Source organism: Nicotiana sylvestris, chromosome 2, assembly GCF_000393655.2.
Source record: "Nicotiana sylvestris chromosome 2, ASM39365v2, whole genome shotgun sequence".
In the NCBI taxonomy this organism is placed as follows: Eukaryota; Viridiplantae; Streptophyta; class Magnoliopsida; order Solanales; family Solanaceae; genus Nicotiana; species Nicotiana sylvestris.
In genome coordinates this window covers 195,620,642-195,646,274 of record NC_091058.1, presented here as the reverse complement: position 1 = coordinate 195,646,274, position 25,633 = coordinate 195,620,642, and the positions used below count along the sequence as shown (strand labels likewise).

The following is a 25,633-nucleotide window of genomic DNA, read 5'->3' as shown; positions in this document are numbered from 1 at the left end:
TGTGCTCTCAGCGTGGTTCGATTGTGATATCAAGCTCCTGACCCAGTCCTCGATTTGGGGGACCGCACCTAGCATCCAGGCAACAACTCCATCTAGTAAAACATTGATATGAAAGAGTGAAAAAATGAAGACGATAAACAGGAATTAGGGATGGAGTCATACTTACGTTTCGTATTCCAAATCTCAGTAAATGGCATACTTTCGGCCGGGATCAAGTCTAAGGTCTTCACTCGAACAAATAGGCACATCCATCCCCGGTCTTTGTCCTCATCTATGAAGGAGAAATGTGCCTTAGTGGCTCGACGTTGAAGTTTTATTAGTCTCCCTCGATAGAGTCGGGGGCTATATAGGCGTATGAGGTAGTTGAGGGTGAAGGGAAGCCCATCGACTTTGCTTGAGAAGAAACGGAGTAATATCACTATCCTCCAAAAGGAGGGATGAATCTGACCAAGGGTCACCTCGTACTTCTTGCAGAACGTGAAAGGGTAAGAGTAAACACTTAAGAACCCTTCTACATGAGTGGTGATTGCCTCTTCTGGAGCAAGCACTACCATGTGTTTTCTGCCCCAGTTGCAATCTTTTTTAACCTGAAAGAAGAGTTTTTCGGTTATCGAGCATATATACCTCTATACCGGCTCACATCGGCCTGGCACCGAGTTAGTCTTTTCAACCTTGAAACCAGAATCGTGAACACACCCTCCGGGAAAAAACTCTTCACAGCGTGGCTCCACCGCCGGTTCCTCGCCGGCCGACTGTGACGATGAAGTAGTCTCCTTTCGCGGAATGGTTTAAGATGTTTTGGCCATTTTAAGCAAGGAAGAATAGAGATTGGAATATTTGGTGTTTTGGGAAAAACAAGCAAAGAAACTCAATGATCTGGAGATAGGAAGCTCTGAAGAGTGCATAGAACTGTGGAGATTAGGATAATGGAAATTGAAAGTAAAGTTTGAAAGAATTAAGAAGGTGGCTATTTACTGGTTTCAAAACGATGGTTCAATACTGGTAGTGGCTGACCGTCGACTGACGCGCATTAATTGCCTAGGAAACTGAACTGACGGGGCGTTTCGGTTACCTCTACCGCTTACATCACGATGCTTATGTCATGGTAAACTAAGGGAAAGTTCGAAGACTCAATTCGTTTCTTGTCATTACACTCCAAAAAATAAGGGGACTATCTGTATACGTCCAGAATCAGGCTTCCGTAATTTTGTATGGCTAATCGAAACCAATGTGATAGAACAAAGCTCGACCTCGCATTCATCAAACCATGACACGGAGATGGATTGCTAAGCTAATGAGTCGTTGATCGGTCAAAATCGAGACTAGCCTTGATCGAGACCGAAGCGAGATAGAGACGGAATGAGATCGAAGGAAGCCTGCTGAACCGAATAACAGAAAGTCGAGATATCCATGATCGGGCAAGGATCGTTGCTGAAATCTCAGCACGTATCGAGTCAAGACCGGCCAATCATGAGATTCCCTTCTATATTTAGAATTGTAACATAAGTAGAATTCCTCTACTATATAAAGGGTGTTCTAATCATTTTGTAATCATTATGATATTCACGCATAACCAAGAAATACACTACATTTTGTCTCTTAAGCTCTGTTATTCAGTTCATAATTTTTTTAGCATACTTTGTTGGTTCGAGGGCACTCTAGCTCGAAGGCCATAACCGCTCATTATATTGGTTTGCTCTATTTTACAGTCAATTTCTAACAGTAATTCTCATATTTCTCAGTTTGTGCCAAGTGAAATCACATATCCTTAAAACCACTTATAAGTTTAATTGTTATTCAGTTTTAAGGGTAAACAAAGCTCAAGAGTGTAATTGTACAACTTTATTCAAAACTGATGAATGTCCATAGTATGAAGCTTTTGTTTAACTTGATGGTACTGCTTCCGTTTTTGCGGGTAATCCTACTAAACAATTAAAACAACTATAAAATTATCTTTCTCAGTGTCGGACAACTTTCGTACAGTGATGTTAGGCATAGCCCGTACACAGCATGGGCACACCATCTAGTATCACTATATCTTTTTGAGAAATTTTCATAAAGCACTATCTTTTGGTAGTAATTAGTCATCTATAGATATCCTTTGCTATATTACGGATTATAGATACCTTTTGTGTGGTTATAAGATGTATTTGATGTATTTAAGTTATTGTATTCATGAATACAGTAACAAAAATAGGCGTGAATCAGGGAAGTCCAACTAATCAGTTGTTGTATTCGAGTGTATTTGACTGTATTCATGGAGTGAAACATGGGATTACAGCTGGACAGATTATTGTATTCGACTGTATTCATGGCGTGAAAAAGGGGATTACACTGTTTTTAAAACGGAAAGTGAATTAATTACCATAATAGACTCCTAATATAACTCAACAAACTCAATTATAACACACAAAATTTGTATTTTCAGTTATAAAAAAGATTCTCAACCGAAAAATACCCCAAATACATAGTAATCTTCAGAGAAATTATATAATACATCTTAGTACATAAATTATATTAATTAAAAAAAACATATGAATACATTCATGGCATATTGCGAGACAGTGAATATAATGAAATACATATAATACAGCGGGATACATTGAAATACAATGAAAAAAAAGACAGTGAATACAATGAAATACATGTAATACAATGAGATACATTGAATTACAATGAAAAAACGACAATGAATACAATGAAATACATGAAAATATAGCGTGATACGTTGAAATATATAAACAGAAAATCAAGTTGCTTAACCCCAAACTCCGTCGTCTTTGTTCAAGAACAAACCCTAATTTCCGGCGAATCCGTCGTTGAGCAACGAAATAATCCACCTAGTATCCAGTTTACTATACCGTCTTCCGAGGGTATTATCAGAGGGTGCTGCCTCTCTTTCATCGGAATTAGAAAATGCACAACAGATATTTGAGGACCTTGCAGCGTCACTCACAGACCGCATTCGCGAAAGAAACAATTCGCAAGTTTTACCAATTAGTCACGTTGCAGCTGATGAAGATAATTCTTTGAGAAGAGATGCTGCTATCATACGATCAGAACGTAAGACTCTGGGTTCAATTGTGGAGACAAGCTCTGCTACGTCATCTGTTCCTTCCTCTGGGATGTATCAAAGTAGAGAAAGAAAGAAAATAGTGTAACTGATTAGCGTATTTAGTGGCTTAGGGCTAGGAGGTAACCAAAATTAAACATTTTGCTATAAACCTTAAAAGGTATCTATAGAATATAATTTTTTTAAATGGTATTTATTTAAAATAAATAAGGTGTTAACCTTTGCTATAGGAGGTAAAAATTCCTATCCTTTTCTCTTCAAACTACAATTGGGCCTAAGGAAACATAAGAAAAAAGATATCATAATAAGTTGTTTAACAAACCTTCAAGAATTCTTTTTCCATGAGAGGAAATGACTTTGCAGTTGTGCCCGACACAGGTTGTGTGTGAAAAGACATTGTTGGTTAACTGATGAGACAGGAGTAAGCATTTCATGTGTGGAAACTGGAAAGGGACAATAGATTTGAAAGATTAAAGCATTCAGGACCAAAGACTTAGAGAGTTAAAAGCCTTCATTTGAAAGGGAATTCACATGGAATAGTAAAATCATTAGGTGACCAAAATGTTTGGCCTAATTATATTAGATTCAATATTGAGCACTAGGAAAGGACTAGCTCGTATTAGAAGAAAAAAATTACATTAGATTAATAACATTTTGTCATTATCAACTATGGCGGGAGCAAGGCCCGTCAACTTCATTTGCTTTATCATAATTCATATCCATTAGAAAATAAAAAAAAATTATCTAACTTAGACTCAAATCTTTCAAGATCTGATTCATATTATATGATTTCGTTCCACTAAAATAAGTTACATCAACTTTATTTAGGTAAAAATTTTCACTGTTCTTTTTACTTTAACTTGGTGAAAATCCTCAACTACCTAGCGATAAACATGTCTTCTTCCAGGCACCGCTCTGACGACACAATTTGCGTTAAAATACATATATATATATATATATATATATAGGCCTGCCGTACTTGTGATGGTGTTTAATTAATCATGTCCAAAGAGTCTCCGAAAAAGATCCAAAACTGTTATCATCAAGGAACGTCATGTTGCTTTGGGAATTACCATATGTTATATTAGTGAGATTGCCTAAAGAATAATGGTGTGGTGATGCTTGTGGAGATTGTGTCATTTCCATGCAAATAAGGGCCATAAGGTTAGCTTGTTCACATTGCATGTTGACAATCTCAGCTTGTGCCTTAGCCAATTGTACTTGGAGCTCATTCACTTGCTTTTGTAGATGACAAATTGCTCCTGCACAGCCATATACAGGATCCCTCAGTCTTGCATTGGCTTCATATACCATACTGCTCACTGCATCTGCTCTTTGAAATTCCGGCAGTTCCTGACAAAAATTAACCATAATGGTATTTATGTTTCATACTGTACCATTATATACTAATATCATAAATAATTTTACAATATTAAGTCATTTTAAAGGTAATAAAGACGTAAATATCAGCATCAGCGATAACTTAAAAAATAAGACAAGTCAAAGTTTATAGTATGTTAAATTGTTCTCATTGAAGGGCAGTCCGCTGCACTAAGCTTCTGCTATGCGCGGAGTTCGGGGAAGGGCTGGACCAAAAGGGTCTATTATACGCAGTCTTACCCTGCATTTCTGTAAGAGCAGTGGTAGACCCAGGATTTTGTGGAAGCAGGTTCAATCTTAGAAGTACATAACTTTAGTCGTAAAATAGTAGTTGTCGAGTGGGTTCAAATAAAATATTTATACAAAATTTATGTAGCTTTAATCATAATTTATACATATACACACTATTATTTTTTGATGAAACACGTTCAATTGAACCCGCTTACCACCACGTGCATCCGCTACTGTGTAAGAAACTATTTTCACGGTTTGAACCCGCAACCTTGAGGATCACATGGTCACTGATTGAACTTTATTTTTATTGTCACTGGATATAAGATAAGTCCTCAATATTTTCGTGAATTAGTGAAAATGATTTGTTTGACATCATTTTACAACAATTGTCAAACACAACTGGTGGAATTATGTGTGTAAGAGAGAGAATATAGTTTTGATTACATTGACACAAGAAGTCATGAGTAGTTAGTAGTTAGTACCAATAGGCCATAATGTTCTCCAAAAGTAAGGGAAGTCAATGCACAAATTAAGAAAAAATTAGGTGAAACTGTAGCCACATGGAATAAATAAAGAGAGGAGATGTGGTTGTTGCCATTATAGAATGTTTGTCCAAAGCATTTGAAATGCATGTAAACTTGAAAATCAATTCCCTCCCTTACACTAAGGACAACATTTGAATTTCATTATTAAATTTTTATGGCTGTATGAACAATCAATAAGCCTAGGACTCTCACTTTTCAAATTGCAACTAGAAGCTACCTTAACTACTAGGGCCAAATTGGTTGTCGACGCATTCAATACAACCATGCTAGAACATAGATATCTTCCTGTATTTCCATACTTTAATTTTTACAAGAAAAGCTTGATTTTACCTAATCAACTATAATAAACGGGAGTAAATTCCAAAAGGAATACTGACTATGATTCGAAATCATAGTCAGTTTGGTAAATTAAAGTTGTTTCAAAATATTTGATGTTTAAAAAAAAGAAAAAGTCACTTATTGCTCTCCTTTTTTATATCTATCCTCACTTTGTCCAATATTAGAGTGTTAAGTAGTTTGATTTTAAGAGAGAGATAGTAGTTTAGACAAAAATTCTTAAGATTGACTATCAAGTATCTTTTTTAAGGATTAATGTGGAAAAAAAACCTAAAAGACAGATAATAAGAATCGGACGCCAAAAGACATACACAATATATAACTTGGTTTATATAACAAGTTTATTAGAGGTTCTTAAAGAAAATTTAGTGTACACGTAGATACTTTCGTAAAATGTAATTAAAGAATTGTGCATGGCGATAGCGTTTGATTTGTGAACATATATATTAACATACATGACTTGACATTAAGGCGGAGCCCAAGATTTCAATTACTTTATGGATTCTGCATTTTAGAACGATGATCCAAGTGTTAGTAACTGAATTTCTAAATATAATGCATATATAATTAATGAATATTTTAATATAAATATACTGTTTAAACAAATATTAATGTGTTCAATTGAATCCATATATGAGCTTCTACCTCCGACTCTATTTGATATCATGCCATCCTTTTATATTGCTAAGCTAAGTGGGAATTTAACCTAATACAGAGAAAATGGAGCAAAAAAGTGAATGTGGTAGATATATACCTGCAAGAACTTGATAATATTGCTGGCACCAAAGACGCGATGTGCAGTAGTGAACTTGATGGGATCATTGGGAGGAAAATAAGGAGCCAACACACATTTCTCGGCGCACCTCCGCCGCAAGATTTTACAGGCGGCACAAGGGCTTACGATCACTACTTGCCGCGGAGGCGGAGAATTAGGAGGGGAAGCTGATGACGGCGAGTCAGAGCGAGAAGATATCGGTGAAGTTATGGTGGTCGCAGTTGTGTCACTCGACTCCATTTATTTTTATTTTTTTTTACTAAAACTATGAGGGGAGAATAGTTGGGATGATTAACTTGGAGTGAACAAAGGGCATATTTATAAGTCCAGGGAAAGAAAGGAAAATTAAAAATGAAATAAGATAGAAAGAGGAGGGAGCCGGCTGGGGAACGAACGACATCAAAAAAAGAGAATATGACGTAAGCAAAAAACTATTTTTATCTTTATTTTTGAAAGATTTAAGTTATATACCGCGGTGATGTAAAGATATTTTACACAATTGATCAGTATTGTTTAACTTAGTATACTGGTAGGTCAATTATTATATTTTATCAGACTACAAATTAATAATTAGCATATAAATTTAATTATCCTACATGACACGACATGATTGTGATATTTTTATATTATTAATGCATATATAATTTAACTTATACTGATCATGATAAAACGTAAGAAATTGATTGTATACACAATGATTGAGGGGATATGCTCATGAATAACAAATGGTGAGTAAATAGAAGAGAATAGAATTTAGGTGTGATTGAAACCTCACATTTAACCAGAATGTAGTACAAATGGTTTTATCTGAACTTAATATTTTAAAGGCGAAACATAAATATATATGTAAAAGTTATTAGAATTTTAATAATAAAATCCTGAATATGGAATAAAGTGTAATAGTTTTAGCCCCGTTTGTCCATAAAAAATTCTTCATTTTTTTCAAAAATGTGTGTGCCATGGAATTTGGCAAGTCTTTAAAAAAAAGTCGAAAAAGAGTTTTTCAAAGTCCACTTTTTCAAAATTTTCAGAAAAACTTTTCTCAACACTCGCAAAATCGCAAAATTTTTTCAACTAAAATACATGTCGAAACATAATTTCAAATTCAACTCCATATTTTAACTTAACTCCAAATACTACTTTTTTCAAAAATTATAGTATTTTTTATGTCCAAACACCTATTTAATTAATGTTAAGAACTTAAGATTTAAACCTGTCAAATTTAAAATTTGAGCATGCTGAAACGCAGCCATTTGAGTGTAGCTTTAATCCTTAATCTTCCCTTTTCTACTGTTACAACTAGTTGAGTTTTAGTAATATTTGACTTTTCGAATGTGAAAACTCAACGACGAGCTTTGAGTTTAGGTTAGACGATATTCTAATTAGAATTAGTAGAGTATATACAACTGGTTAACTGAAAGCTGGTTGTTATGCACTAACTTCCTCCTAGAAAAAATGAATCTAATGTTCCAGTTAATTTAAATTACCAAATTTAACTTGTACCACCAGTTAATTTACTCTGTCGACATAGCTGGTAATTGTTTACCCGTAAAACAGTACAGTTGAATTTATACATAATTTCTAGACAAGTGAATTAATTTGATCCTGAAATAATAGATGAATTATCACTATTAGAAATCCGAAAAAAAGCGACCAAAATTTGGCAACCAAAATTGGTCTGTCAAGAAAAGCGACCAACGTTGGTCGCTAAATTGGAGAAAATAATTAAATAATTATTTTAAATATATTAGTGACCAAGGTTAGTCTCTTTTTGGTCGATAATTTGGTCAAAATGTTGACCGGACTGGTCAGACTTGCTTGGTCAAAGAAATACTGAAATTAGCGACCAACTTTGGTTGCTAAAGTGTGACCCACTTATAAAATTTTAATAATTATATTATTATTTTAAAAAATTAAAATATAAATAAATATAATTTAAAATTAGCGACCAAAGTTGATCGCTCACGAAAGGGGAAGCAGATAGAGACCAACTTTGGTCGCTAATCTGGGACCTAATTATAAAATTTTAATAATTATATTATTATTTTAATTAAATTATAAAATATAAATAAATATAATTCAAAGTTAGCGACCAAAGTTGGTCGCTTACTAAAGGGGAAGCAGATAGAGACCAACTTTGGTCGCTAATGTGGGACCCAGTTCTAACGTTTAATAATTATATTATTATTTTAAATATTATATAAAATATAAATAAATCTGATTTAAATTTAGCGACCAACGTTGGTCGCTAATTTTAATTTTCTGGATATTTAGCGACCAACTTTGGTCGCTAATTTGATTTTGTGGATAATTAGCAACCAAAGTTGGTCTCTTTTCAAGTCAACATTGATCAAAATTAAAAATCACTTTTGTATTTACTATCTAAATAATATAAATGAAATTTCTTAACACTTTTGTAATACAAGGGATGAATACACTAAAATATACTCTAACATGCTATATATGTAGTTAAATTAGTACAACGAAACGTGTTTTATATATATATATATATATATATATATATATATATATATATATATATATATATATATATATATATATATATAAATTGAATCTTTGACTTATAACCTACTAAGATGCATCGTTGAATATTAAAAACAAAACGTCTCGACTTATATCAATTAATCTGTTATAATTGATTCATCGACTTATAACCTAGTGATGAATGAATGTAATTCATTAACTCTATTACAATATAACTAATGAATACAATATCATGTACTATAACATGCTATATATGTAGTTAAAGTAGCACGAAGTGTGTTATATATATATATATATATACACACACACTAACATAAACTATAACAAGTTATATATATGTTATAGTATTACAGTGAAGTGTCTATGTGTGTGTATCTCTCTCTCTCTCTCTCTCTCTCTCTCTATATATATATATATATATATATATATATATATATATATGAACATGAAGCGCTCGGAACACAGGGCCGGGTTCTTTTAGGTATTGATACACTTGTAAATTGATTCATCGACTTATAACCTACTCAGATGCATGTATATATATTAAAAACAAAACGTCTCCACTTATATCAATTAATATGTTATAATTGATTCATCGACTTATAACCTAGTGATGAATGAATGTAATTCATTAACTCTATTACAATACAAATAATGAATACAGTATCATGTACTATAACATGTTATATATGTAGTTAAAGTAGCACGAAGTGTGTGTGTTATATATATACACACACTAACATATACTATATCAAGTTATATAAACGTTATAGTATTACAGTGAAGTGTCTGTGTGTGTATATGTCTCTCTCTCTCTCTCTATATATATATATACACACACACACACACACACACACACAAAGATACTTCACTGTAATACTATAACGTTTATATAACTTGTTATAGTATGTGTTAGTGTGTGTGTATATATATATATATATATATATAACACACACACTTCGTGCTACTTTAACTTCGTGCTACTTTAACTACATATATAGCATGTTATAGTACATGATACTGTATTCATTATTTGTATTGCAACAGAGTTAATGAATCACATTCATTCATCACTAGGTTATAAGTCGATGAATCAATTATAACATATTAATTGATATAAGTCGAGACGTTTTGTTTTTAATCAATACTCTATGTGTGTGTGTATGTATATATATATATATATATATATATATATATATATATATATATATATTAGCTAATATATATTTTAAAAAACCAAAATAGAAAAAAAAGTTATTTAATTTTTTTTAGAAATAGCGACCAACTTTTGTCGCTATTTTGGTCAAACGGTCAGAAAATAGCGACCAATGTTGGTCGCTATTTTGGTCAAACAGACAAAACTTAATTAGCTACCAAAATAGCGACCAACATTGGTCGCTTTTTGTAAGTCCAGAGTCAAAAACGAGTTTCCCCTCCCATTCTCTTATTTTCTTCCCCAAATTTCCCCAAACTCTCTCTCAACACATTCCCCTGCCCTTCTCTATTTCCCTCGCACAAATCAACCCCCCCCCCATCCCGCGCCACCACTGTGACCGCGCGCCACCACCGCCGGAGCCGCTGCTAAATCTGTCCGCTGGAGCCACCGCATCACCACCACTGCTTTTTAATCCTCCTTTTAATCTACCAAGGTTAGTAATCTACCTTATTAGCTTTTTAATTTTTAATTTTTGCTATATAATTTTATGTAATTTTTTAGTGTTTTTTGTCTATTTAGTATTAGGGTTTTTGGTTTGAACTATATTAGATTTAGAATTAAGGTATAGAACTCAAATTAATGCATTTATATTATTTAATGTATAAATTATGAACTTAAGGTAGAAATTATGAACTTATGGTTCTTAATAGAACTCAAATTAATGTATTTAAATTATTTAAGGTATAAATTATGAATTGAACTTTTTGGATATGAATTGAACTTTTAGTTTATGAATTGAACTTTTAGGATATGAATTAGACTTTAGGATATGAATTGGACTTTTAGGATATGAATTGAACTTTTAGGATATGAATTGGACTTTTAAGATATGAATTATACTTTTAAGATATGAATTGAACTTTTAGTTAACTAAAAAATGATTACGATATGAATAAACTAAATTAATTTGTTCTTGTTTTATTTGTATAGATGGAATATCGTACTTGGATGTACAATAGAAATTATCCTAATCGGCAGGGATTGCGGGAGGATTTTATAGAAGGGGTGGATGACTTTATTAGACATGCAATATCACTTCCACCATACCTAAGTGAAGGAGTAATTAGGTGCCCTTGTGTTAGGTGCGATTGTATGAAGTTTGGAAAACCGGCGGAAGTTAAGCATCATCTTTAAAGGAAGGGATTTATAGCAAATTACTTTATGTGGAATAATCATGGAGATATCGATGGTAGCCATGGGATATTTCATAACATGGTTGTAGGTGAAAGTAGTAGGTCAGTGGAGAATACAAATCGTGATTCTAGAATTCATGATATGGTTGCGGATGCTTTTGAGATGCACTTAGGGGGTGATCCCAATGAAAATGTTGAACAAACTCCTAATGATGACGCAAAAAGTTTTTATGAACAGTTAAAGGAAGCTAGTCGTCCACTACGTAATGGAAGTCCACACTCTGAGCTGTCTGTTGCAGTTAGATTACTAAGTATCAAATCTGATTGGAATATTTCTCAAGCAGACATGGACTCTTTCATTGACCTTATGAGTGAACTAGTTGACTCTTATATCAAATTACCTGGTGATTTCTATAAGGCAAAGAAATTAGTTTCTGAGTTAGGACTTTCGTCAATGAGAATTGATTGTTGTGAAGATGGTTGCATGTTATATTATAAAGATGATGCAAATTTAAGCAGTTGTAAATTTTGCGAAAAGCCTCGTTTCAAGAGGCTTTCCAGCGGGAATATGATCGCTATCAAGGCGATGCATTATTTACCTTTTATACCTAGGTTAAAGAGGTTATATGCGTCGATGAGTTCTGCTCCTCATATGATATGGCACTTTGAAAATAGAAGACCACCTGGTATTATCTGTCATCCTTCAGATGGAGAAGCTTGGAAGCACTTTGATAGGACATATCCAAATTTTTCTAGTGAACCAAGGAACATTTGGTTAGGCCTGTGTGCGGATGGCTTCACATCTTTTTCTGTATCTGCGATACCGTATTCATGTTGGCCTGTCTTTCTTACACCTTATAATCTACCACCCGAGTTATGCATGACTAGTCCATATATATTCTTAAATTGTATTATCTCCGGTCTACGTAATCCGAAAAGTATGATAGATGTATATTTGCAATATTTGATTGATGAGCTGAAACAATTGTGGTACGATGGTGTTGAAACATATGACATAACAACCAAGCAGAATTTCAATTTGCGTGCTAATTTAATGTGGACAATTAATAATTTTCCTGCGTATGGAATGTTGTCTGGGTGGATGACTGCTGGGAAGCTAGCTTGTCCTTACTGCATGGAAAATAGTAAAGCATTCACTTTAAAACATGGCCGAAAGCAATCATGGTTTGATTGTCATCGTCAATTCTTGCCTCCTGATGATGAGTTTAGAAGGATGAAAAATGCATTCAAAAAGAATAAAATGGAATATGATTCTCCACCTCCGATACTTTAAGGTGAGAAAATTTGGGAGAGGGTCCAGAACTTCAGTAAAGTTAATAAAGCTCCATCTTATAGATTCCCTGGATACGGTGTTACTCATAATTGGACGAAACATAGTATATTTTGGGAGATGCCTTATTGGAAGGATAATCTTCTCTGTCACAACCTTGATGTCATGCATATTGAGAAGAATTATTGTGACAATTTGTTCAACACAGTGATAGATGTTAAAGGTAAGACAAAAGATAACCCGAAAGCTAGAATGGACTTACAAAAATATTGTAGGCGGCCTGAATTATACTTGCAGATAACAAACAATGGTAAGATATTCAAGCCCAAAGCAAGTTACACATTCACTTTGGAGGAAACACGGCAAATTTGTGACTGGATAACAAAATTGAATATGCCTGAGGGTTATGTGTCGAATCTTTGGAAAAAAGTTGATATGGAGGTAGGGAAGTTGAGCCATTTGAAAAGTCATAACTGTCATGTTTTCATGGAGACCTTAGTGCCTATTGCATTTGTGGTTTGCCTGAAAGAATCTGGAAACCCATCACAGAGATTAGTTTGTTTTTCAAAGACTTGTGTTCTTCTACGTTAAGGGAAGAAAACCTACTCCAGATGGATCAGAACATTTGTGTAACTTCTAGTAAGATGGAAAAGATATTTCCATTTGGGTTTTTTGATGTGATGGAACACCTTCCAATCCACCTTGTACACGAGGCACGACTTGGAGGGCATGTTCAATGCAGATGGATGTATTCCTTTTGCAAGGTAATATTATAAGCTTGATGTAATTTTTTGTTTTATTTGAATGTTCTTGGCTAACCTGAAATTATGTAGGACAATTGGCAAATGCAAATAATTTATTAAGAAGAGGAATAGGATTGAAGGATCTATATGCGAAGCTTATCTTGCAAAGGAAACTGATCATTTTTGTTCTTATTATTTTGAGAGTAATGTGCCATGTGCTAGGAATAGGCCCAATAGGCACACGGTCGAATGTGTGAATGATCCATTATATCCGCCTATGTCCATATTCAATCAACCAGGCCGATGTTCTAAGGATGTTAGAAAGAGACGTTTGAGTGATATTGAGTGCAAGTCAGCTACACTTCATGTGTTACTAAATTGTTCCGAAGCTGTACCATTTCTCAAGTAAGTATTGATTTAGTAGTTATCAAAATGTATAATTTACTGTGATTACATCTCAATGCAACTACTAAAAATATTTGATGTGTCACAGTCACTTCGTGAGTCAATTTGGCCATGATGTTGTATATACAACATTTGATACGTGGTTCAAACAATTTGTAAGTTTATCCTTAAAATATTCTAACACTATGTAGGTAAACAATATTTGGAAGTTATGCTAAATTATGAATATTTTTAACAATATGTAGGTAAATGATCCAAATAATGGTGTAAATCAATTTTTGAAAGATATATCTTGGGGACCTGGGTTTGAGGTCACAACAATGTCTAAGTACGTTGTGAATGGTTATAAGTTTCATACAGAGGATTGCTCTAAATATAAAAAATAGCAACAACAGTAGGGTGTGGGTTCAAGGTGGTGAAGACAACCAAGTTGGAGATATTGATTATTATGGTGTGCTCAAAGAAATAATAGAACTAAAATATACAGGTTGGCCATTTAAGAAATTGATACTCTTTAGATGCAAGTGGTTTGGCTCAAATCTAACAAAAGGTACAAGAGTACACAATCAATGCCACATAATTGAGATTAATCATATGAGGGAGTATGATCGCTATGATCCTTTCATAATTACACATAATGTTAGGCAAGCGTATTATGCTCCTTATCCATTGCGGCAGAATAAGTCCGATTGGTGGGTTGTAATCAAAACTAAGCCCGTAAGTAGGGTGGAAGTCGAGAATGTGTTAGATGTTGCATATCAAAATGATATCTCCAGTGTTCACCAAATAGTGGACGAACTTTTAGAAAATGATTTGGAACATCCTGAACACATAATGGAAGAAGTTGATATAAATGAAGTAAGAATTATAGAAAACGAGGAAGAAGAATCAACTGATGAAGCTCAAACTAGTTAGGAAGAAGAATTCTCTGCCGAGGAACAATACATCGATGATCTTTAAAAGGCTGGTTTCTTTAATAACTCTCGTTTATAGCTAGTTTCTTTATATGTTTCAATCTAAATATGTATTATATTATACAGATGACAGGCAAGGGTCGAGGTAACAATGACCCTACTGGTTCTCGGGGTCGAGAAAAGGTTAGGAAACCAAAGAGGAGGGTAGAAGATAATACTCAATCTTTTCCACCCTCTTCAGAGGTGCCTATGCCTATGCCTATGTCTTTGCCTCCACCCCAGGTCTATTCTGAGCTTCCATAGCATCACGAGCGCTACACCTTCGTGCAGACACCAGGTCTTTTGTCATAGGGCCATAGGACTATATGTCCAACATATAGTCCACCTGCTTCACGACCACGTGGATCGCAGCCATTTGCATCGCATGGATCGTATCGATCCATGTCACATCCACATGGATCAAAGCCATCAGTGTCACTGACATTCGGGTCACAACAATTAGTATCACACCCACTTGCGGTCTATCCAGCTATGTCTCTATCATAGGATCACAACCATCTTCATTAGGGACTCCATCTATTTCAGGCCTTCACTTGCGAGATACTAGCTCTGACCCACCTACACCTTCCGCACATGCTTCTGATATACATGCTTCAGACGGTGATGCTGATGATGACGGGGAGGTGCATTATTATCAATATGGCAGGATCATCATAGTCCCTGAGGGTGATGGGTAAGCGTTATTTGTTATTTTACGTTTATTGTTTTGTACAGTTTTTACTAAGATATTAATGTGTTTTTTTATTAAATTGCAGGTTCATCCCGAGTAATATTACTACGAGGATAATCACCAAAGCAACCGGAAAGCTTTATGATGGCCATTATGCGACTTGGAGTGAATTTCCATTCTCGCTAAAGGAGCAAATTTTCAATCAATTTAAGGTATAAATGTTCTTTTAAGCAGTATGATTATTTATATTTATGATATTTTCGTATAATATTTGAATTTTGAAATACAGAGCAAGTGTGTATGGGAACACCGCTATAGCGCGGAAGTGGCTGCAAATTTTCATCTCAAAGCTCGCAAGCGATTGTCGCATACTTTCTCCAAAGCTATAAAGTTGAACCAGAAGCCTCATTGGTTGCTTCAAAATTTATGGGAGGATTTGCAAAGGCAATGGCTTACCACAAAGTTCTTAGAGAAGAGCGAAAAAGGAAAGAAAACTCGCGCATCTGAGAAGGGAGGATCCTTGCACACTGGAGTTGCAATCAGCCTAGGGACAGTAAAAAGAAGAATGGTACGTAATTGCTTAATTTATTTTAATTTTCAAAGTATATCTATTCTGTTTATTAACTAAAATTTATGAGTTTTTAGGAAAAGAAGTTGGGGCGTCCGATGAACCAAGATGAGATATTCAAGAAGACTCATATTGTACAGAAGAAGAAAGAGACAGATCAAGAAAGGTGGGTCGAGGGCTGAGCCTCGACTGTACATGTAAGTTTCCACTTTTCATTAAGTATTTTGATTTACTTTTATATAAATTTTGAAATATAATTCAATGTATTTTTTCTTATAGGGTGGCTTCATAGCTAATGTGGAGGAATTCATACGCAGTCATCCACCTAATGAGTCGGGTGAGCCAATCCAACCTTCAGACGAGGATGCTGAAAGAATGTGGACGGAGGGTGCAGGCGGTCCAAAATGGGGGAAGGTATATGGGCTTCCTACTAAGAAATTCCATCGCTATAAGTGTGGAATGCAAGGAATAGGGACTTCCACGCAAGTCGAGCAACTTCATGGTGAGAGCCTCTCTGCTACGCGGGAGACTGTGACAAAGCTCACATCCGAGCTAGAAGCGGCCAAGGAAAGAGAAAAGCTTAGAGATTCTCGGTACATTGGCATGCAAGCTCAGTGCCAGGGCATGCAAGAGCATCTCAAATCTCTCCTTGCTTATGAAGGTTTTATGATTGCCCGGTCTCGTGAGTCATCGCCAGAGGCTCGCCTTCCCCGTGCTCGTTCCTCCCATCCTCCAAGTGCTCGTTCCCCTTGTCCTCCCCATGATCATTTTTCCCGTCCTCGACAAGTAGACCCTTATGAATACCATCTTGGTGATGAAAGTTCATCAGACGGTGATGATAAAGATGTATAAAACACTCCTTGACTTTTATACACTTTGAACTAGACAAATAGAATCGGTTTTCGAATGAGCTTGTAATAAGAGTTAACTTAGTTTGGTTATCTTAATGTGTTAGTTCTATTGAACTGTATACATTGTTGGTTTTAATGTTGTTGTTAATGTTGTTGTTAATGTTGTTGTTGTTGTGTTGTTGTTGTGTTGTTGTTGGTTTTGTTGTTGGTATTGTTGTTGTTATTGTTGCTTGTAATAGGGATTCGGTATGCTGGCAGGTGGTGTAGCTACCAAAACAGGCAGTTTCTGCCAAAATTATACCCAGAAAAGTGACCAACTTTGGTCACTTGTTGGTCGCTTTTCTCTTTAAAAAAATTATTTTCTAGGAAATAGCGACCAAGGTTGGTCGCTAATTAACCTAGATTTCTAAAAATGCGACCAAATGTGGTCGCTATTCTATTAAAAAAATAATTTCTGGAAAATAGCGACCAATTTTGGTCGCTTATGTTTAAAAAATAATTAAATTCTTGAAATTAGCAACCAATTTTGGTCGCTTATGTTTAAAAAAGATTAATAAAAAAGCGACCAACTTTGGTCGCTATTTTTCAGATTTTAAAATATAATATTTGGTTAATAGACCAAAGTTGGTCGCTATATTTTGATTAATAAAAAAATGTAATTTAAATATAGAGACCAACTTTGATCGCTAAATTTATATTATTAAAATATTAAAGCGACCAAAGTTGGTCGGTATATTGTTTACCCGAACTATTTGGTCCTTTTACCTTAGAGACTAAAGTTGGTCGCTAATTAGCGGCCAACTTTGGTCCCTAAGGTAAAGGGAGCAGCAAAATAGCAACCAGGCCTGTTTGGACGCTTTTTGGTCGCTTTTTGACCTGTAACAACCAACTTTGGTCGCTTCTTGTGGTCGCTTTTTTCAGATTTCTAGTAGTATATATAAATATACAATACTTAGCCTTGAGAGGGAGACGAAATAGCAGAAATAATAGTTCCTAGAGCAGGATTTCCAGAGACAACAACAATGAAATACAAAAGTAAGAAAATAAGATTATATTAAGCTTTGAATAGAGTGTAGCTATGTTTGCCAGAAATTTCATGTCCTTTATAATGATAATAGAACTCACTATTTATAGTTGTCTGCATCTAGTGAACAAGGTCCAAGGATCAAGCCCCTCTTTAATGTCAATTATGAGGGCCATTGAAGATTGTGTAACAGTAGGCATGAATGCCATATTCTTTTATAATGGGCAGTATACTAAATGCCATAGAATATTTTTCATTAAATGCTACCGGAAGTCAGGCATTTTTTCCATCTTTATGAGTGGCATTCTCTTCAGTAACAGAGGAGATCATTTTCTTCGGTTTCAACCATCCTCTATCTTTAACTCCACGTGTCACTTTCTCATGCAATCATTTAATATAACATATTTTACCATATACAGATAGTCCCCTATTTTCCGGTGGCATAACTTTGCGTCACCGAGAAATTGGTAGAAATATTCTTTTTGGCGGAAAATTTACTGACTCCCTCTGAAAAGTTTCTGACGGTTGATTAGACGTATCATTCCATGATTTAGCATAGCTTTTTCCGGTTATTGAGGTAATTATGGCCACTAGTTTAGACGCCTAAACCTCCACTTATACGCATCAACTTCCCTCATTTACACTTAATAATACTCTAAATTTTCTAAGGCTTTCTTTAGACAACTCATCCTTCAGACATTAACCTTTCTTTAGCTTCCTTCTTTAAGAGAAAAACCATTCATCTAATAAAAAAATGGCCTCTTTCAAGAAAACCTAGTTCTTCAAAGAACAAATGCAAATCCGATGATGCTGCTCCCCCTACTGTGAGTACCATCGTCCCAAAGAACCTGATTACCACCAAAGATTTCGAAGAGAAGTTTCCTTCTGCTACCCCTGGTACATGGATCGTTGGCAGATACCCTTTTTCGATTCGTCCTTCTAGCATTTCCGTTGTCACGATCCAAACCGATGGGCCATGACGAGTGCCCGAGTCCTACCTGTCGAACACCCCTAAGTATGCGTCTAAGATATTAACATGAATTAAGGGTAGGTAATGAATAACATTAGTCAATAAACTATTGAATTACGTGAATAACATACGTGAGGAATACATGTCCAAAAGACATATATACATATACATATGGAATACGGTAGGGCGAGAGGACAAGGCTGGTATAGACAACTATATATTCAAAACTGGAAGCCGACAAGGCCACATACTATCCAACTATACATAACTGTCTACAGACCACTAATAGAATGTAAAACTATATACAATGACGGGAATAGGCCCTATCATACCCATATATGCATACAAACACATCATACCAAAACTAAAAGTAGCTCCAGATCAAATGGAGCACACCAACTCTTGCTGATCAAGGATCCTAAGAAGGAGGACCATCAGCCTGTCTACCTGCACCTGCGAGCATGAAACGTAGTCTCCTAGAAATAGGGGCATCAGTACAAATAATGCACTGAGTATGTATGGCATTAAAATCAGTACATACAAGACATAAAGGAAACGTGGAGTAAAGAACTACATCTGTAAGTCTAAATAACTTTGTGAATACTGAAATATTTATAATGTCATGCATATACATATAAATGTCGTACCATGCATAGGTATAGGTGTACATAACATCATCAAGCCTCTGAAGGCATCCCATCATACCATCTCGGCCTTTGTGGGTGAAATCATCAAAGTATACTAACTGATTAGGTGGTGGTGCATATATAACTTTGTAACCTTTTCCCATATCCTATATACATGTAATATACGCATATATAATGAGATCTAGTCATGGGTCAATGTACATATATAAATGAATGAAATGCATAAGAAGTACGTTAATAAGATTTCTCGGAATGTCATAAGATCAATATGCGTTCGGATAAACTTTATCAACTACGTATTTTTCAGAGACCCATGAACAGAAGATATAATAATAAGACACATAAGGAATCAAGAACATAAGCACCCCTAGTGCTTCTATGAATAGAGGTATTTATGAAAGCTGTATGTTTGCTCGTTTCGTTTGTATCATATGGATCATGCCAAAAGGAAAGAAGGGATAGCCTTAACATACCTGAGCCGATTCTCTTGATGATCCATATAACACACGTCAATTGAGAAAAAGACATGTAACGGCGGATCGAAGTAGGAAAAAATCCGTATGATGTTCTTGAGAAAGATTATACCGAGCTCCCATAGAATTGCAAATCCCGTTGTTATTACGTAATATAACTTCATATGAATTTTTTTCTGAAGATATGTTACTTTGTAGATTAGATATAAGCACCTCTCTTTGTGAATTAGAGAGATCTTATACCATAGTGGGTGTGGGACCCACTTATGTGATGACTTAGCCACATAATCCTCTAAGTGTGCCACCTTATTATATGAACTTAAGAGTCACATTTACCTAAGGCCTTTGCTGCCACGTTGAGGCCCATTAAGCTTATCCAAATATTTTAATTAATTAGTTAATCTCCCACTAAAAATTAATAATTACCCAATTATCCATATAATTAAGAATTATCTCAAATTACTTAAAATACTAATCACTTTTAACATACTTCATATACCTTACTATCATGGTCATGTGGTACCTTGTATGTCACTAGTCCATAAATATCGAATATTATAGCTTAGACCGTATATTATCCCAAATTGACAATCTCCAACGAAACTCATTTTCTTTGACTTGTTTACCCTCTAACCTTCACGACACTTACTTATCACTTGTTATAAATAACATAATTACTTATAAACTCAAAAATAATCTCATTCGAGCCTACGTCAATTAACTTACGATGAAACTTTAATATATAAAAACATGAAATGTAACATCACTGTGAAAGAAAATTGCAATCGCCAAGATGTAGACATTATTGCTCCTGATATGACAGAGCGAATAACCACCCCTAAGAAGGGTTTCTTGTATTTTTATACGTACGCTTTCACTTTGGGGCTATTCTCTTTGAGCATGGAGCTTGATTCCATTATTGTGGAATTTTGCATCCGCTACCAAGTGAGCCTGGCACATGTAAGTCCTTCTATATGTAGGACAATCGCTTGTCTTTGGAGTTTGTGCCAGGAGATAGGAGAGAAGCTAACCCTAGCTCAGTTAATGAATGTCTATTCCCCTAAGATTTTTTGCGGGGGAATGATAAACTTCAGTAGACGTGGCCACCATGTCCTACTGATCAGCATGGATGATGACAACAACCATGGGTGATGGAACGGTTCATTGTAGTTTCTACTAAGGAAATCATTCTAGCCACGATATCATCCTTTTCGGAGTTGTGGAACTGTGCGCATAAGTACATCTTTTATCCCTTTTTCTAGTTAAAGATCATCTCATGCCATTAGTAATTCCTTCTCTTTTAATTGTTTCAGCAACTCGGTGGGTTCCATTTTGGGTTGAAGGTTTGGACCAGTGAGTCCAAAAGATTTTTGATGTCACTAGGCCAGAAACCCATACATGGAAGGAATTAGCCCTAAAATACAGATGGAATGATAAAAATCATGGTAAGTAAAAGTCATCTCGCCTTTCCCTTTCATGCAAGGAAGTTGTTTACCTTTTTTTTCCTTTGCTGAATTCAAGTCTACCCCATGGCTTAGTTATTGTCCCTGGAGAGGACCCTTTTGCCGATGCTAATGATGCGATGAGGCTGCTGCATAAAGCCTTTATGCAAATACGAGTTTCTGGGCCTACTTCTGGTGCAAGTGCTTCTTCGCGGAGTCCCCCGCCAAAGAACAAGAAACAAAAAAGGAGATGCTCATCCGCGGCCGGGGGAACAACTAAAAAGTCAAAGAGCGCATCAACCGAGTTATCTTCAAATATTGTGGTGATAAGCGTCGTGTCGCGCCCGAGCTAGTCCTAGAAATATTGGTGATCAATGTTGATGGATAAGCCACTGATTATGGGTCTTCTCCACATCACAACGATCTACATCAACTTAACAAAATGCTTAATATGTTGAGTTAGCTACGCTAATCGAGGATGATGCCTTGGCACTCTAGGTGGACTTTGATGTGGTAGAAGATTCCAACTCACGCTTCTGAGTCCCAGCTGCCGCACCTGGTACTATAGAGCTAAGTACCGGGCCTCTAATGTCTTCGGTTGACGAGCAACCATCAACCATTACTGCATTTACCACAACAGCTTCTCGCCCTACAATGCCATCTGCTTCATCTCCCTCTCCTCCAAATCAACCTTCGCCACCAGCAATTGTTACATCATTTCCATCGGTTGTAGCTTCCCTAAAGGAGTATGTACCACTTACCCAGTCCCCCAGTTTATGGGAACCTAAGGCAAACTTATGCTGCTCCCTCAGAAGATCCTCAAAAGAGGAGGAGCATTTCTCTCTCGGTCTATACCGGATGCAATCTGATCTCCCGTCCAGTGGAACATGCTAGCTATCTGAAGCCTTTGGTTTCAGAAAAATATTGGGAAACGATATAGGCTCTCTCTCGAGAGTGCTTGTTGAACAATGCAATGCACAACAGCGCGGCGGTATACTATTTGTTTCCTTTGTCATTTCTTCTATCTTTGATTTACTATTATTTTGAGTTTGCCTTTCTTGTTTCGCATGCCAATTCCCTGCTTCTGAGGGCCTCAAAAGATTGATTTGGGAAAAAGAGGACCTTTCCTTCGAGTAGGATCAACTTTCGACCGAGAGGGGACAAATTGTAGCTCGTCTCTCAGAAGTGGACACTCAAGCTACTTAGGTTGTTGAATTGGAGGTCTAGTTGCAGCAAATCAAATAGAAAGCGATGACTCTTAGCGAAGAGGTTTTTCAATTAAGGGCATAACATGAAGAAACTAAGGCCAAATAGGTTGAAGTTCATAATGATGCCCTTGCTGCATCGGATTGTAAGGTTGCCTCTACTGAAAAATTGCATAATTTGGAAGCAGTCATAAATTTCAAGGCTAAATAACTTGTTGTTGCTTAGGAAAAACATGCCAGGTTAGAGGAGAAATATAAGAAAGCCTTAGATAGTAATAAGATTTATGGCTCCACTACCTGGGATTTTGAATCCAGGATCCAATCCATGATATTCGCGCGAGACAACCTCTCTGATGAGGTCGGCCAGCTTAAAGGAGAAATTCAGTGCCGAGCGGCTTCCCTTATTGTTGAAAAAATATATTCTATGTACAACATGAGGAAAAAAACCTTAGAAGAGGATAAAGCGGGTGTCCTTGACTTTGATTCCGAAATCGCTAAAGCTTGTAAGCTAGAGTCAACTGCTAAAAGGGGGTCTTCCGGCTAGGCCTGATGCTTATTTTTCTTCTGGTTCCGGTTTCAAATCCTCGAGAACTGTAGAGGAACTATAAGGCAAAGATATTGAAGGCCAGAATGATTAAGGTCAAGATATCGAGCCGACAACGGATCTACCCACTTCCCCTGTGTGCGCAGATGCTTCTCTTCCTCTAGGTTCTGGAGATGCAACAACTTAGCTTTTCATTTCTTTTCCCAACTTTTGTACTTGTGCCATTTTGGTACATTTATTGTAGATAAAAACATCTTTTGCTCAAGTATTTCATGAGTCTTTCTACGTTCTTTTATTTAAATATTTATGCAAGTTTAATATTTGTTTTCTTTCTTGTTTAAGTGCTTTGTGCAAGTTTTACTATTTGCGTCTGATTATGCAAGGGTCTGGGTGATTTTCCCCTGAAAGCATTTGGATTTCGGGCACAGGTTCTTCTGAAATCAACCCTTTATCATGAGGTTTTTCATAAGAGAGGGCCCTCTTATATTTATGATGCTTTTGAAGAGGACATCTCATGTTTATTACGTCACTAGCATTTGAAGTACTTGTTTAACTTTCAAATGACAAAATTAATTCATCGTTCAGACAAGAAATATGATAGAAATAAAATGACTTTACTTTATTCCTTTAATTTTCAAAAAGTTCATAAGCCTTCATTATGCTAAAAAGAAATTGCCATTTCTTGTGGCTAACTTATACAACTTGTTTCTACGGGGCTGGCTGCGCAGTCCCCGTTCCCGATGATACAATTATGTTTCTGATTTTTTTATTCAGGTTGACATGGAAGTTATTGTTTCCGCATCTTCATATCATCTCCCGTAGTGTTCGAATGCAAAGAATGCAAATTTGAACACTAGAAGTTTTGCACCTTTGAGGATTCCACTAATGAATTTCTAGATAATCTTCAGTTCGGTAACAAACTTCACTTTCCCTTAGAAATTTATGCTATCGAACCAAGGAATATATAACAATCCCCTAGTGGCTTGCACTTGTGAACGGTCGTGTAACCTTTGTTCTATAGAAAAACATAACTTTCCTGTGGAAACTTTGCAACCGAGCAAAAGATTTTCTAATTGCTTCAGAGTGGTTCTTCGCTTGTGTGTCTTGCTATTAAAAAGTCTTATTGATGCTGTTAAAACCTTCTCTGTAGTATGCTTTCCATTACTACCTTGTGTAAAACCTTGCCAGAAAAATTCAATTAAGACAAAAAGTGGACGAAGGGAAAAATGGTGCATCACATACTTTTAGTATAGGTGATGTTCATCAGCAATAGTATCTCTTGAGATGCTCGACGTTCTAGTTGCTTGGCAACTTTTCTCCATATTGATTCTCCAACTCGTATGAACCTTTTTCCCGTAAAAGCTAAAACCTGGTAGGGGCCTTCCCATGTTGGACCTAGCTTCCCTGCATTGAGTTCACGGGTGCATTGAGTTACTTTCCTTAGAACCAAGTCTCCCACTTTGAAATATCGGAGGTTGGCTCTTCGATCATAATATCTTTCTATCATCTGCTTTTGAGCTATCATCCTTATATGCACCAAGTCCCTGCGCTCATCGAGCAACTCCAAATTGACCAACATTGCTTCATTATTTGCTTCTTCATTTTCCTGGAAGTATCTCAAGGTAGGCTCCCCTACTTACACCGGGATCAAGGCTTCTGCTCCGTACACAAGGGAGAAAGGAGTCTCACCTGTGCTCGATTTGGTCATTGTTCCGTACACCTATAGTACTTTGGGCAGTTCTTCTATCCATCTTCCTTTAGTTGCTTCCAATATCTTTTTGAGATTTTGTATAATCACTTTGTTTGTTGATTCGACTTGTACATTTTTGCTCAGATAATATAGCGAAGATTTGATCCTTTTGATTTTCAAGTCTTCAAGGAACTTCGGGACCTTTGCGCCTATAAATTGTGGACCGTTGTCTCAGGCTATCTCTTTTTGGTGTCCCAAATCTTCAAATTATGTTCTATCACAAGAAATCGACCACTTCACATTCTCCGATCTTCTGATAAAGACCTATTTCAACCCACTTAGAAAAATAGTCAGTTAAAATCAAAAGAAACCTTACCTTTCAAGGGTTGGTGGCAGTGGTCTGACGATATGCATCCCCTACTTCATGAGCGACCATGGAGACAAAATCGAGTGTAATAATTCTACTGGTTGATGTACCAACAATGCCTAGCATTGAATTTATCGCATTTTTGAACAAAAGCTTTGGCGTATTGCTCCATTTGGGGCCAGTAATATCTTGTCGTTACCAGTTTTAGTACCAAGGAATCTACGCCCCAATGATTACCACAAATTCCTTCTTGAATTTCTCGCATAACATAGTTCGCTTCGGAAACTCCCAAGCATCGGGACAACAGGCCTTGGAAAGATTTCTTGTACAATTGGCCTCCTTTGAAGCTATATCCTGCTGCTTTGGTGCACAGCGCCCGGGATGCCTTAGGATCTTCAGGCAACTTTCTGTGCTCAATGTAATCAATAATATGATTCCTCCAATGCCAGACCAAATTATTCACGTTTACCTCGTAATAGTTATCTGTCTCCAAAAACGAGTGCATACGCTGCACGATCATAACAAAGTTTGATCCCTTCATTTTCATTGATGATCCAAGGTTAGCTAATGCA

At 36.0% G+C, this 25,633-nt stretch overlaps 1 protein-coding gene across 3 annotated transcripts; it reads right to left on the bottom strand.

The window, feature by feature from the left end:
• Positions 1 to 2,659: 2,659 nt before the first annotated feature.
• Positions 2,660 to 6,614, bottom strand: LOC104241465 (LOB domain-containing protein 1-like). Of its 3 annotated transcripts, none has more exons than XM_009796406.2 (4): positions 6,323 to 6,614; positions 4,147 to 4,426; positions 3,396 to 3,516; positions 3,043 to 3,120 (listed from the first exon to the last, which is right to left on the bottom strand). In XM_009796406.2, the coding sequence occupies exons 1-3, from the start codon at positions 6,581 to 6,583 to the stop codon at positions 3,398 to 3,400; spliced, it is 660 nt and encodes a 219-aa protein (XP_009794708.1). In that variant the 5' UTR covers positions 6,584 to 6,614; the 3' UTR covers positions 3,043 to 3,120; positions 3,396 to 3,397. The 3 variants fall into 3 exon arrangements, with proteins under 3 accessions (XP_009794709.1, XP_009794708.1, XP_009794710.1); XM_009796408.2 differs by having other exon boundaries at positions 3,396 to 3,480; XM_009796407.2 differs by lacking the exon at positions 3,396 to 3,516 and having other exon boundaries at positions 2,660 to 3,120.
• Positions 6,615 to 25,633: the final 19,019 nt, after the last annotated feature.

Coding starts and splice junctions, on each gene's coding strand:
- LOC104241465 (XM_009796407.2), bottom strand. CDS start 6,583: ATGGAGTCGAGTGACACAACTGCGACCACCATAACTTCACCGATATCT. Junction 4,427..6,322: donor ATATTATCAAGTTCTTGCAG/GTATATATCTAC, acceptor AATTTTTGTCAG/GAACTGCCGGAATTTCAAAG. Junction 3,121..4,146: donor TCTCACTAATATAACATATG/GTAATTCCCAAA, acceptor GATACATCCCAG/AGGAAGGAACAGATGACGTA.